Source organism: Conger conger, chromosome 11, assembly GCF_963514075.1.
Source record: "Conger conger chromosome 11, fConCon1.1, whole genome shotgun sequence".
In the NCBI taxonomy this organism is placed as follows: Eukaryota; Metazoa; Chordata; class Actinopteri; order Anguilliformes; family Congridae; genus Conger; species Conger conger.
This window is the reverse complement of record NC_083770.1, coordinates 5,770,057-5,783,008: the sequence shown is the minus strand read 5'-3', so window position 1 is coordinate 5,783,008 and position 12,952 is coordinate 5,770,057. Positions and strand designations below refer to the sequence as shown.

The window sequence follows — 12,952 nt, the reverse complement described above, 5'->3', positions numbered from 1 at the left end:
GTATGCCAGTAGGTATGAATACCTTCAAATTTGGGCTACCTGCTTACTGTTGCTTTCTGTTTCTTTCTATCAAATTACCTTTGTCAGAGGACACATACAGTTTAAGTTGGAGATGCAGTTGTAACATGTAAGCATCTGATCAATCTCCCTTAAATTTATGTTTCTTAATCTCTTTTTTTGAATGCAGGTGCTCCTATTGTAGTGTCCTTTCCACATTTCTACCAGGCAGACTCGAAATATATAAATGCCTTTGAAGGACTGTCACCAAACAAAGAGGACCACGAAACATACCTTGACCTTAATCCGGTATGGGTTGATTTTAGTTTGTTCAAGGAAGATTGTGTTTAGGATATGGGAGATGTATATGCTGGTGGATCTGATCTTGTTCCATTAATTTGTTTACCCCCAGAGTATACACACCAATAGAACCTTAAGGTAATTTTTTAAACAATGTTCACTAGCGTGATTTCCTAGAAGTAGGTGACTCTACTTTGATTCTCGTCCTGGATGGACATCTCCAGTCCAATAATTCACCTTTCAATTACATTTTTCCTCTGAACTGGCTGTACAAGTATTGAATTAAACATGCAATTTAGGTCTTGATGGGATTTTTAAGCGGCAGTCCTGATGACATTTGGATTGGAGCTGTTCATGTGTGATTTATTTAGACTAGGATTGATTGATCAAATCTCTTCTACTTTTCACTCCATAACTTGGAATTTATTAAGGAGTTCAGGAAAAATGGGATTGTAGAATTAGTTGCCTTTAAATTGTTCTTTAATTGCCGTTTTAATATGCCTTTGCAGAGAATAATCATTTTAACCCTTGGTCCTGTCAATTTACAGACGACAGGAATCCCCATTCGTGCTTGTAAGAGAGCCCAGTTGAATGTCCTATTGAATAGAATCAGCGGTTTTCCGTGAGTGAACCTTTCATTCCAGCACCATCCTTTTTATTGATTTGAAATGTATGCATGTGCTTCTGAACTACTGTTGTATGTCCAAAATAGACTCAAGAAAGTGTCTTAACACTGCAAAAGCCATAGCATACAGGTTCTGAAACTACAGTGGGCTCAAATTATTGACACCCTTGTTAGAAAATAATATTGGTATTGACATAAGGATTTTTAAAAATAATTTTTACATTTATGTGTGTATACTTTTTTTAAATAATGTGTAAGGTAGTGTGCTTTTATTTATGATTCAATGGAATCAAACATCTCACTTTTTTTGTTTCCGAAAAAAACTGTTTCCCAATTATTGGCAGTTCTCTTCTTCATGGAAAGCTTTTCAAACAGACTTATCCACAATTTCAGTCATTTTTGTCCAAAATAAATATATATGCAAATGAGGTGTTTTTGGCCTTGAACCTTCATTTGCAAAAAACATATAAGATGGTTCTTTATGTCTCCTGCCGCTGGTGCCCACTACCAGTTTAAAAACAGCAGACTTCTGAGTATATGGTGGCCAGGTCAGTCTAATGCATTAATTCTTAATGTTGAAATGCAGGGATTGACACCGCTGTTCTGGACAGGTACCCCTGTGTGAACGAATTATCTTGCCGCCCTTCAGAGAACAGCCACAATGCACTGCTTCCCACTCCAGAGCCAACCGATATGCTACAGTCTGAGAGATCATGAAATGGAAGTTTATCAGGTTCTCGCAGTATTGAGTATTGACTTCCAGCAGGAAAAATAAGGAGAAATGCTTCCTTAAAGGTGATAGGGGCTGAGGAGGCAAACAAAGGACCAGGAAATTATGTTCCAGCTAAAAAAATAAGTTCCATTCCACTGCAAGCAGGAGTGAAGAAATTCAAATGCTCACTCCAGTGCTGCCGTCCTGTCTGTTCGAAGAACTGCCACAGATTTTTTAAACATTGTATCACATGTCACAAAATGTGGAGCATGACAAACTGACCACACCAGATACAAAAGAGAACTCTTCCAGAGGAGACTGCAGAGAAGGTCAAATATTTATATAGACCTAAAGTGTGAGAAATGTTCTATGGAAGGCAAGTTCATAAACAAAAGAGACTGGTACTATGCAATCATTTATTCAAAACGCAACATCCTGAACGTCATGCTTTTTTCTTTTTTTCTTTATGCAAGAATAGCGTTTCCTAATATGGAGTGACTGACATACCTTGTCAAAATGCGCCTGCACGAGATGGCTTGTGCAGTATGTGCAAAGATGCAGAAAGCCGTAACAAGATGGCAGAGCAAACCGGCAACAGTGGAGATTGCAGTAAAAAAATAATTACTTGGCAGTCTTTTAATTTTAAGTACTGACCATAGTCAACTTTACGGATTCCAATGCTAGACTGACCGTTGTCTACTGTTGCCCTAATGGGCACCACATAACTTCAGGAGATCTAAAGAAATTTCTACCCTATTACATGATAAACTTTTTTCTTTTTTTTCTTTAGCAAATTAAGGTTTAAGGACGTAAAATAGGCTATGTTTGCGTTTTTTTTTTTTGGACCAAAAGTACTGAAATTGTGGATAACGTTGTTTGTAAGCTTTCCGGCAATAAGGGAGCCATCCTGTTTATGTTTGAAGATATCGATGTCTTAAGGGTATGGTGTGGGTTCCAATATAGGCCTGAAACATTGGTCATTCTGGTTAATCAGACTACATTCTAACACTCTTATATAGGTTAACATAGAAAAAATCCAAAAAGGTGAGGTCAGAAAGTGAATGTCCCATGGATATACTGTACGTTTTATTATGTTACAGACTTCTTATAACTTCTTATATCTTATAAGTAATGCTCAGCAGAAGACATTGCTTTTTCAGTCGAGTAATTTATCACTTCAAATCATAATGCTGTATGGTGTGGCTTTAGTCGTTCTAGTTTTATGTGCATAATTTATTTGGTGGATATTTGGTCAACCTGAACCACCTTTTGATATTTTACTCTTATTTTCTCAGCAAAACAAAGCATCTACAAGAGACCATCTTTCCAATTATGTTTGTAAATGAGGTAAGTGTTTGTACCTGTTAATAAGGCAATGATTTTTCTCTCTGATTCTCTGAATGATTTTTCACACTTGTTTATAAAACTGCTTCATGTCCTCCAGTGAAGACCATGTTATAACTCCTGAATGAGACCCACAGTCTGGTACCAAATCACGCCAGTGCTGGTTGTGGCAGGAAGCCCACAGGGCAATGTGAAATGGGAGGGGGGGGTTCAGTCCTCTGGGATGATGTCATCTTGAACCATCCACCTCCGTTGGTCGATCATGGGCCTGCAGATCTTTCTGCAGCTCGTGTCTGTGCACGCTCAGATCTTTCATTGTAGTATGATGCGAGGAGGCCAAGAAAAATACAATCGGGAACTGCAAATTGGCCATGAAAAATGGGACAAAAGCATGAACGTAATTATTACACGAATTGTTGTTTACGTTTTAAGTTTTACAACGTTTATCGTCTGCTAAAACCAAAGAGTTGATTGGCTGGCGCCTCTCCCCCGTCAGACGGTGGTGATCGATGACGAGTCTGCTGCACAGATGAGGACTCTGCTGCTCATTGTGACGCTGGTCTCCAACCTGCCCCTCCTCATAGTGGGCATGGGGGCCCTCTTGCTGATCGTCCTGGTTATACTCGTCTGCAGGTCCCGCCAGAAAAAGGTGAGTGGCTCCGTGACCTGCCCATCCCCTCATTCTCATTTCAGGAATATTTTATATTCTCACCAGATTTCTTTAAATGGGGGTGTTTATTTAATAGACAGATGTAAAATGAATCATCATGGATACATACATATTGCATCTTCTTAGATCTGCATGAATAGATGGCATCTCATTTTTCTTATTTGTCTTTTGCATGGCTGGAACCCATTAAAACTACTATGAGCCATTAATTCCCAGCATACAGTACATTGAGAGCCTTCACTGAAAAGCTGTGACAAAACTAGCCTTGGAAATATGAATAGTGCTGTTCCTGTAATTTATAGAAAACCTTGATTTTGTTGTTCCTTCATATAAGCTGTGGCAGGAATATAAATTTAATATTTAGCCTTTTTTATTTTTTATCTTATTGAATATCCATTGTTGTATCCTCTCAACAAATTTGAAGTTGTCTACTCTCTACTACCCATCTCATGGTGCTTTTCTCTCATTGGCACTCTCATAGAAGGCACAGTTTCTGTTTGAAGTCTGTTCTGAGAGTGCTTTTTCAAGTTTGAATTTAAAAGGACATCTTGACTGGAGGTTAGGTAGTGCATCGGTGTAAATTTAAATTTGGCAGATTTAGAATTTGGAATTATTCCGATTAAATAAAGTATTAATTCAGGCATTGTGCCCATGCTAGGACTTGTCTGGCAAGTCTTTTATGCCTAAACTTTATTGCACAGCTTAGCATTAGGATTTCTGAGATTTGGAGCTTCGCTGCAAATCTTTAATGGTAAATGGTTGGCATTTATATAGCGCCTTTATCCAAAGTGTTGTACAATTGATGCTTCTCATTCACCCATTCACACACATACACCAACGGCGATTGTCAACCTGATTGGTGCAAGGCACCCACCAGCTCGTCAGGAGCAATTGGGGGTTAGGTTGCTCAGGGACACTTTGACACACCCAGGGCGGGATCGAGCCGGCAACCCTCCGACTGCCTGACAACTGCTCTTATTGCAAAGGAAAACTATGGAAAGCTCTGACTAACAGCTGCCCTTTTTCACATGTAAAAACAAAAACGGCACCCTAACGCTACATCATTTCCTTTTCAATGAGTCCTTTGTTTTGAGTGTGTGCTGGTTGGGGATGGCCGAGTGGTGTGAGTAAGCCACACTTTGTATTTACTTTGGGTAGCACTCCATTCCCTGCTTTAAAGTGGCACCATATGGGCAAAAGCTCCAGATGTTTAATTGTTTATAAAACATTGCACCTACATATGCATTAATAAAATAATTTTAAAAAGTGAACTTTTAGTTCTGAAATAACTCGTTGGGCATTGCTCAGACTTCCCTGATGTGAAAACCATCTGTGTGAGGACTTGCAAGGACTTCTCACATATTTTAACAGCGAATATTGTAATAATGTAACTAAGTATAACTTGCATGCCATGATAGGGCTGGGTGATATGACAAAGAGTATTGGATATAAAGCATGATTCACAACTATCACCAAGGGAACCGAATATCATGGTTTACCGACAATTTAAACTTGGCCAAGTTTGCTTCGACCTGCAGGCGCTGCACCTTGAATAGCAGAATGCTCAATGGAGAGCCAAGAATGCATTCCTTTGTGATAACTGGTGCAAGCTGAACAAACTTGGGCTGCAGCAGACAAGTTGTGCAAAAGGCCAGAGGGAAGTGTCTGAGGTCAAAAGGCGATGAGAAGGCCTCCATTCCTACTCTCTCCTCCCTCATTAGGCGTTTTGGGACTTTTGCAACTTATCGTGAAATTACTTTAAAGGTTCTTTTGTTTTACAGTCCCCTCCAAAAGTATTGGAGCAGCAAGGCCAATTCCTTTGTTTTTCATATACACTGAATACATTTGGGGTTGAGATAAAAAGATGAACACTTCTTTGAACATAGCACATTTAGTATCAGACCACCCAATTTCTAGGTGAGCAAAAGTATTGGAACAGAGAGTATTTTAGTGAATGAAAGTAAATAGCACTTCATATTTAGTAGCATATCCCTTGCAATTATATGATATTATGGGGCGACATTGGCTCAGGAGGTAAGTGCAGTCATCTGCAAGATATCCAACAAGACACCTAACCCCCAAATGCTCCTGACGAGCTGATTGGTGCCTTGCATGGCAGCGAATCGCCGTTGGTGTGTGAATGGGAGTGTGTGTGTGAATGGGTGAATGAGAACCAGCAATTGTACAGTACTTTGGACGCTGTATAAATGCCAACCATTTACCATTTAATACTGTATGTTTAAGGAAAAAAATCACGAAATAACTTAAACATTGGCCAGTAACCTAATTAGGAGCCTATTGGTCCACCAGTCAGATCAATTTGATCTGCCAAAAATCCAGTGAGAGGCACTTCTGTGGCAATGTGGGTCCTATGTAATCTATTTTGCTATCCAGGATTTTCTACTTTCCAGCATTGTTAAAATGTTAGAGGTTCTAGTGTGTGTGAGTGTGTGTGAGTGTGTGTGTGAGTGTGTGTGTGAGTGTGTGTGTGAGTGTGTGTGTGAGTGTGTGTGTGAGTGTGAGTGTGAGAGTGAGTCCCTATGCCGCATTGTACACTAGACATTAGCCTTGCATGTTGACCAAATGCATGATTTGAGCATGTCATTGCATGCCTTTTTTTCCTTAATCAGTCTCCTCACAAATCATTGCTTTTTATGATTTTGTTACCAATGTCCTTTGGTTTCACTGTTCATTATCATTGTGTCATCTACCATCTTAGTATCATAAACCTCATGTCCATGGGTTTGATACAGAGAGACGGTATATTCATTATGCTACGATTCCACACTGTTAATTAAGAATAGTGTCCATAAATATTAATTTGAATTGATGCTTACTACGGCATCTGCTGATTGCCTGAATTAACCACTATTTTACTTTCAGGGGTTTTTATGTTATGTTATGTGCAGGTTATGTTTTATGTTAATTTATGGCATATCTTTCTGATTGGCCTTGGGAGATTTGTGTGTGATGGAAACGTATGTTTGACATTTAGAGTCCAGACAGCTTTACAATGGTGAGTATAGGGCATTTTTGGGGAACCCCAACGTTTCTGTAGAAGCTGCTTGGGAGGTAATTTGGATGCACTTTCTTGCTTTAGAGGACAAACCCACACACTTGCCCTATACCTACAATTTTAAAGCTGGCCGGTCATCAGAAACTTCTATAAATATATGATTTTATCACAGACTATCTGGACCAATTTTTTAAAATACACTAAGAGGGAAATTGTATTTAAAACATGCTAGACATTATACAACATTTTTACCATTCAGGGTACATAAAAACGTTTCTTTGCAATAGAAAGTATGCAGTGCTGTGAAAGTGATTGCCCCTTCCTAATTTTCTCTCTCATTGCATGTTTGTAACACTGAATGGTTTCAGATCTTTGACAATCTTTGTATTAGACAAAGGGAACTGGAGTAAACCAAAACAAAAAGTTTAAATTTATGTCATTTATTTAATTAAAAAAGTTATCAAACACCCAGATCATCTGTGCATTTCCCCCTTTCATAGCAATAATCGCCATCAAAAGCCTTCACATTGGTGTGGAGGAATTTCCATAGTTTTTTGCAGAACTGAGCAGGTTTTTGAGCATGAATTGCTCGTTTCAGATTCTGCCGCAACAAATCTATTGGCTTCAATTTTGGGTTCATTAATTTAGTTTATTTTCAACCAGTCAGATGTAGACTTGCCTTTGTGTTTTGGATCATCGTCTTGCTGCATAACCCAATCATGCTTCAGCTCACAGACAGATGGCCAGACATCTTGGGTAATTACATCCTAGATCAAACTTTTTTAAATTTCTGGCATATCTTTCTGATTGGGGCGGCACGGATGGTGCAGTGGGTAGCACTGCCGCCTCACAGCAAGGAGATCCTGGGTTCAAATCCCCGTCAGCCAGGGCCTCTCTGTGGAGTTTGCACATTCTCCCCGTGTCTGCGTGGGTTTCCTTTTTTGCTGTAAATGTGTTTGTATGCCTAATCCTTGCCATTTTTTAAACATTTACGAAATATTTAGGCTTAAACTGGTTGTGTTCTGCGGCATATAAAGTTTGAAAAATATGCTCTGCTGTGCACTGTGGATTTCCGAATGGTGACGTCACTGGATGCTTTTCAGGGTATGGTGGTGTCATATATAGATCAGTGGTTAAAATTGTTGGCGCCCACCAATTTGTCAGTTTAACTGCTGGTTTTCAAAGTCGGCAAGCCAGGTGTTACGCACAAATACGAAATGGAACACTGCCGGCATCTGATTGGTTAGAGAATACTGTATGCTAATGATGGACACATCTATTTTACCCACCTCAGAACGCATTTCAAAAAATTGTGTAGAAGGTGGAGCCAGGCTGAAATTGCGAGTGCATTTACTCTAAGAAGAAATGCAGAATGCATGGTTCCTTCAGTAGTGATAATTCATCCTAGTCTCGAGGCAGCAGAGCATCCCCATAGCATCAAATCATGGGATATATTTAGGGTTTGGTTGCAATTATGGTGGTGCAACCAGTTACGTTCATGTGGGTATTTACTTTTTCACAGCAGTAATTTGTGTGGCTTAACTATTTTCATTATGTGAATGAAATGGTAATTTAAAAAATGTTTGCGTTTACTGTGGGTCCCTTTGTCTAATACATTTTGTATAAAGATCTGAAACCATTCAGTGTGACAAATAGGCAATAATAGATGAAGTCAGGCTGGCCAATTACTTTTTCATGGCACAAAGTATTAATAATGGTGAAATAATTAATGCATGTAGTGTAAAAGTTCTCTTGATACTAGATTATGATGTCTTAATATGTAGAACGATGAGATTTCTAGATATTGTAACCGTGTCATCATTGCTGTCAAATTTCAACTAATAGACATTGCTTATCTTTTTCCGTTTCCAGTAATGTTGAGTTTTTTCTGTTTCTGTTCAGAATGAAGTTAAGCGTATTGATTTTACTGAAGCTTTTCATTCTTTTACTGTAAGTCATAATTTACCTTTTTATTTACATTTTCTTTCATTTGCTATTCTAATTTACCGTTAATTTTGTTTAACAAAATATTCTGCCTTTCTCCCAAGTTATTTAACAAGAACCCATTCCATATAGTGTGTAGCCTCTTCATTGTTTCATAGTTTGTTGTTTATTTATACATATTTAAGCAGAGATGAAAGCCCCCATGGCATTAGATGTGATCATGTAATAAACGTAAAACTCAAACTCAAAACTAAATAATGTATATATCATATTTACCATGGGGTATGAATGTTTTTGCCTTGTTAAAGTACATTATAGAAATGACAACCTATAATGTCCTTCACTTCCTATCTGCAGACAACTGCGAAAGAAGACACCGCTTACACCCAAGTCAGCGATAAAGCAGAAGATCACCCAGACAACCATGGTGGCCAGCAGATGAGAAACGGTTCATATATAGCCATGTCCCCAGTAGAAGCACAGAAGTGTTGAGAATGGTTGGTTTGGCTGGTGTGTGGGCTTGCTGGTGGGAGGGAATGAGGGTTTGGGTGGGGCAAAGGTGTTTTTTTTTTTTTTTTTTTTTTTGGTTGGTAATGGAGCTCTGCTCCAATAAATATCACCAATCGAGATGCTGCTGGTTTCTGACATTCTTAAACTTTCCTCCTGTGCTACTGGGCTCTCTGCTTGGCCTCTGTCTCTGCCACTTCGCAAATAAGGCCCTTCATTCTCTCTTCCTGTCCAGGCAACCTCTTCACTAAGCCCCAGAGAGCTGGACGTGTCATACAGCACTGTAAGAAGTGAAGTGGTAGGATAAGCAGGATATTGGATGATTCCTGGGACCTTAACGTTTGCTTGATCATGGTAAAGCAACAGGGGCAATGGTTCAATGGGTGCATGGTTCAACCTGGACATAAACCACTATTGGGATGAGTCATGTTCATCTTTATCTGTTTGCCACTCCCATGACATGCAAATTAAAATGTAAAAACATTTCAGCAACATTTCCACACTACTTTGATCCATATTAAACCCTTTTCCCTGTTCAGTGTTTTTGCATTGTTATATTCATCTCATGATGCAAATCAACAAGGCATAGGGGCATCATCCAGTCATTTCACCAGAACTAAAACTCACCCCTTTGAAAGGCTTTATTCCCAGAAAAAAATATTGTCATGATTCATGCCTGGTGACATGGCACTTAAATCCTTTAAGGAATTGTTCATTCCCATTGCGAATTATGGGTGCTTGGAGCTTTTCTCTGACCAAACCCATCACAGATTCTGCTTTCAATGTTTGATTTAACCATCTGCAGCCTTTTTACAAATAATTTTTATAATGTAGCTGCCATGCATATGTATGTATCGTAACTCTTGAGAAAGCACAATGAGATTCACACAACCGTAGGTGTCCGCTGGACACACACACTTTGCTGTTGTCCCACATGGGTCATAGAATATGGTTTCCATGTATTTGTGAGCCATGGCCTCAAAAAAAGGATTTAATGTCTCATTATGGATCACCATATATTAGTCTATTGGGTCCATTTTGCATTTCAGTGCCCACATGTAGACTGCTTGGATCTGGGATGCGAGTGGACATTTTTTGTAGTATGCTTTGCATTCCAATACAAAGTAGCTACTTGTAGTACGTGTTCTGTACTGCTGCTAATGAAAGCCATAGCTTTTGGACTTTGAGTATTGTAATGGTACATCCTTGGGTCTTAATTACCTAAACATGTTCTGTAAACTCTTTTTCTATTGCTGTGAATTGATCTCTGGGGTGGTTTTTTTTTGGGGGGTTTTTTTTGCCATTACAGTTCCTCAAAGGCCCTAATTTGTAAAGGTCAATGTTTTCAGAATGAACCCCAGGAACATCTTAGCTTAGCTAGCACAAACCAGGCCATTCATCCACTTAGATACCTATGCATGCATGGTGCTGTACATGCATCCAAGCATATTTTCTGTATTTTCTTTCTCATTGAACAAACCCATTTGCCTTTAACTGGAATATGAAGGTATTTGATAATGTACATATAGAACGTATCTGTCCCCTGTATTCTGAGTCACCCATTTCACTGCTAACCTTGTCCTCAGTACTGCAAACATCTATGGTCGGATCCAAAATCTTGAAGCATGCCCAGTGTTTGTGTCAACATTTAATGGTTTTTTTTGTTTGTAATGATGGGGAAGGTAAAAAAATATGTATATTAATAACTTGGTCAGAATATGGATATTTCTGTTGAACGGAGCAGCAGTTGATGTGCCATCCATGCGGCAGGCAGTGTTGTACTCTGAGAAAGAACCGCTGTATGGAACTGCGAATTGTGTAGTTCTATGCACTCTTGTCCTTAGCTCTGGACAGATTAACCTCCAGACGTATTACGCTATGATTCTTGCACATCCATCAAATTGAAAAGTCAGCGAAATAAATAAAACGCTGACTTATTCAATACTCTTGGGTTAGGAGAAACGAGATGACCAGCAGTTTGGATTGGAACCTATAGCATTGTACTGCATTGGTTTTTCTGTTTTTTTTTTTTTTTTTTAACTTTGCTCTTCAATATGATTAATATATATTTTTTTTTTCTATTTTCAAAAAAACCTTTGTGAATATCAAAGCCTAAATTACAACGTATGGCCTTGTAACTGCTAGACCACTACTTGCCTCAGGGGGTCACTACATTCATTCAAACATTTAATAAGGGAGACCCCCCCCCTGAGAGCTGACTATGTATGCCTGAACCATTATTCACAAATAATGACTTTTCTACTGACTTTGACTCAATTTACATCCTTGTGCTTGACCAAAGATAACATACGGTAGATCAGTTTCAGCTCATGTTTACTATAAATTTAATTCTACCATAATGCCATACTTCTGCATACCCTAAGAAGTGCAACAGCTCACTGCAGATGACCACAGTACTCGGAAGTGTTGATCAATACGGTTCCCAAGTCAAAACATTGGTAAAATAGTCCCAAGTTTTCAAATAATATTAATGTGTCCGTTGAACTTGTGTTGTACAGGATTAATACTAAAGTAATAAGTTGCCATAATATTTGCTAAAATAGTATTACAAATTGATAAATGCAGCAATACAAGGCTATAACGAGCACTATAACAGTTTGTAAGCAAGCAGATATTTGTGTAACCAGATATTCTGAATGCCATTTTCATTTCCAGAATGTGTTATTGTTGGTGTTTTTGTTTTTTAGAACCTTCTTGAATGAGCAGCACTAAGTATTTTGTAGTAGTGGTGAGGCTATCGGGCACACGCATGCATAAATGACAATGAAGTGTCTCACTTTGTCAGTTTGGTGTGAATTCTGCTGCCCCCTGCCTACCATCTTGAGTTACTAAATTATGTTCGCAAAGGGCCTCATCTACCCACAACCTGGTATTTTCCTCATCCTTAGCAGGCATTTAACCACCAGATCTAATTGTCTGTCTAATAGTTCTTACACTCATTTTATTTCTTCATCCTAGTTTTTTTTTGTTTTTGTAATGCCTGTTGGGTAGGGTGCTGAAGGGATCCTTCCAGAGTTGTCTTGATCTGCTTCTTTCAGCCATTCTTATGGAACAGTGCGTATTCTCCTCATGTGGACACTAGTGATTTGGAATTGTAAGCATTTCCATGGGGGGTTGTCTGTTTACAATGAATACAGAGAACCAATTTATCGTCCATAAAATCCCGGAAAGCTGACTGAGTTGAGTTCTTTGGATATATGTACAAAAAATGCACCGATGTCTTTTTTTGTTTTTTGTTTTTATGCATATTGTCTTTGGCTGTGTGTATGTGTGTATGTATGTATGTATGTGTGTGTGTGTGTGTGTGTGTGTGTGTGTGTGTGTGTGTGTGTGCGTGTGCGTGTGTGTGCGCGCGCGCACACTTATAGAGGGAAGAGAAGTGTGGTAATCTTTTGCTGTTCTCTTGGAACAGATGCACTGTTTTGCTAAACCAGTAACTGGACAGAGTTAGAAGGTTGTGTATGGTGAGATCAGCCTGTTTGATAAATGAAGCCTGAGCTTGAATGCCGCAATATAGCTCTTTTTGCTTCCTGAGTCATTTGAGCAAATTGGCAAACTGTTTTCCCATATTCGGCTGCACTTGAACCTAAATGTTTGAAGAAAATCATCTTTCAAACATTTGTAGTGTCTTCTGAGAATTCTATCCCGTATTGCTGCTGAAAAAGACAATCTTCACATGCCATCTTGGGTACAGAAATCCTCTTCAAGAAATATCCATCTTTGGTTTTGATATTAACACTGCACAAATGTTTCTACAATGCTTTTGTAAACATTTTTAGTGTATTTACAAAAAATAAAATAAATTTTTTGAGCTGA

The 12,952-nt window shown here is 38.8% G+C and overlaps 1 protein-coding gene across 2 annotated transcripts in view; it reads left to right on the top strand.

Annotated features, from left to right (window-relative positions):
• scarb2a (scavenger receptor class B, member 2a) overlaps positions 1-12,952 on the top strand; it is a 32,905-nt gene extending 19,953 nt beyond the window's left edge. The window contains exons 8-14 of one of the 2 annotated variants that reach the window (XM_061260810.1): positions 188-306; positions 846-919; positions 2,930-2,981; positions 3,475-3,627; positions 8,567-8,614; positions 8,966-9,105; positions 9,351-12,952. In XM_061260810.1, coding sequence (XP_061116794.1) covers positions 188-306; positions 846-919; positions 2,930-2,981; positions 3,475-3,627; positions 8,567-8,614; positions 8,966-9,100 — 581 coding nt within the window. In that variant the 3' untranslated portion in view covers positions 9,101-9,105; positions 9,351-12,952. Of the gene's footprint in view, positions 1-187; positions 307-845; positions 920-2,929; positions 2,982-3,474; positions 3,628-8,566; positions 8,615-8,965; positions 9,162-9,350 lie in introns of those variants that run through there. The other variant, XM_061260811.1, reaches the window with a different exon arrangement.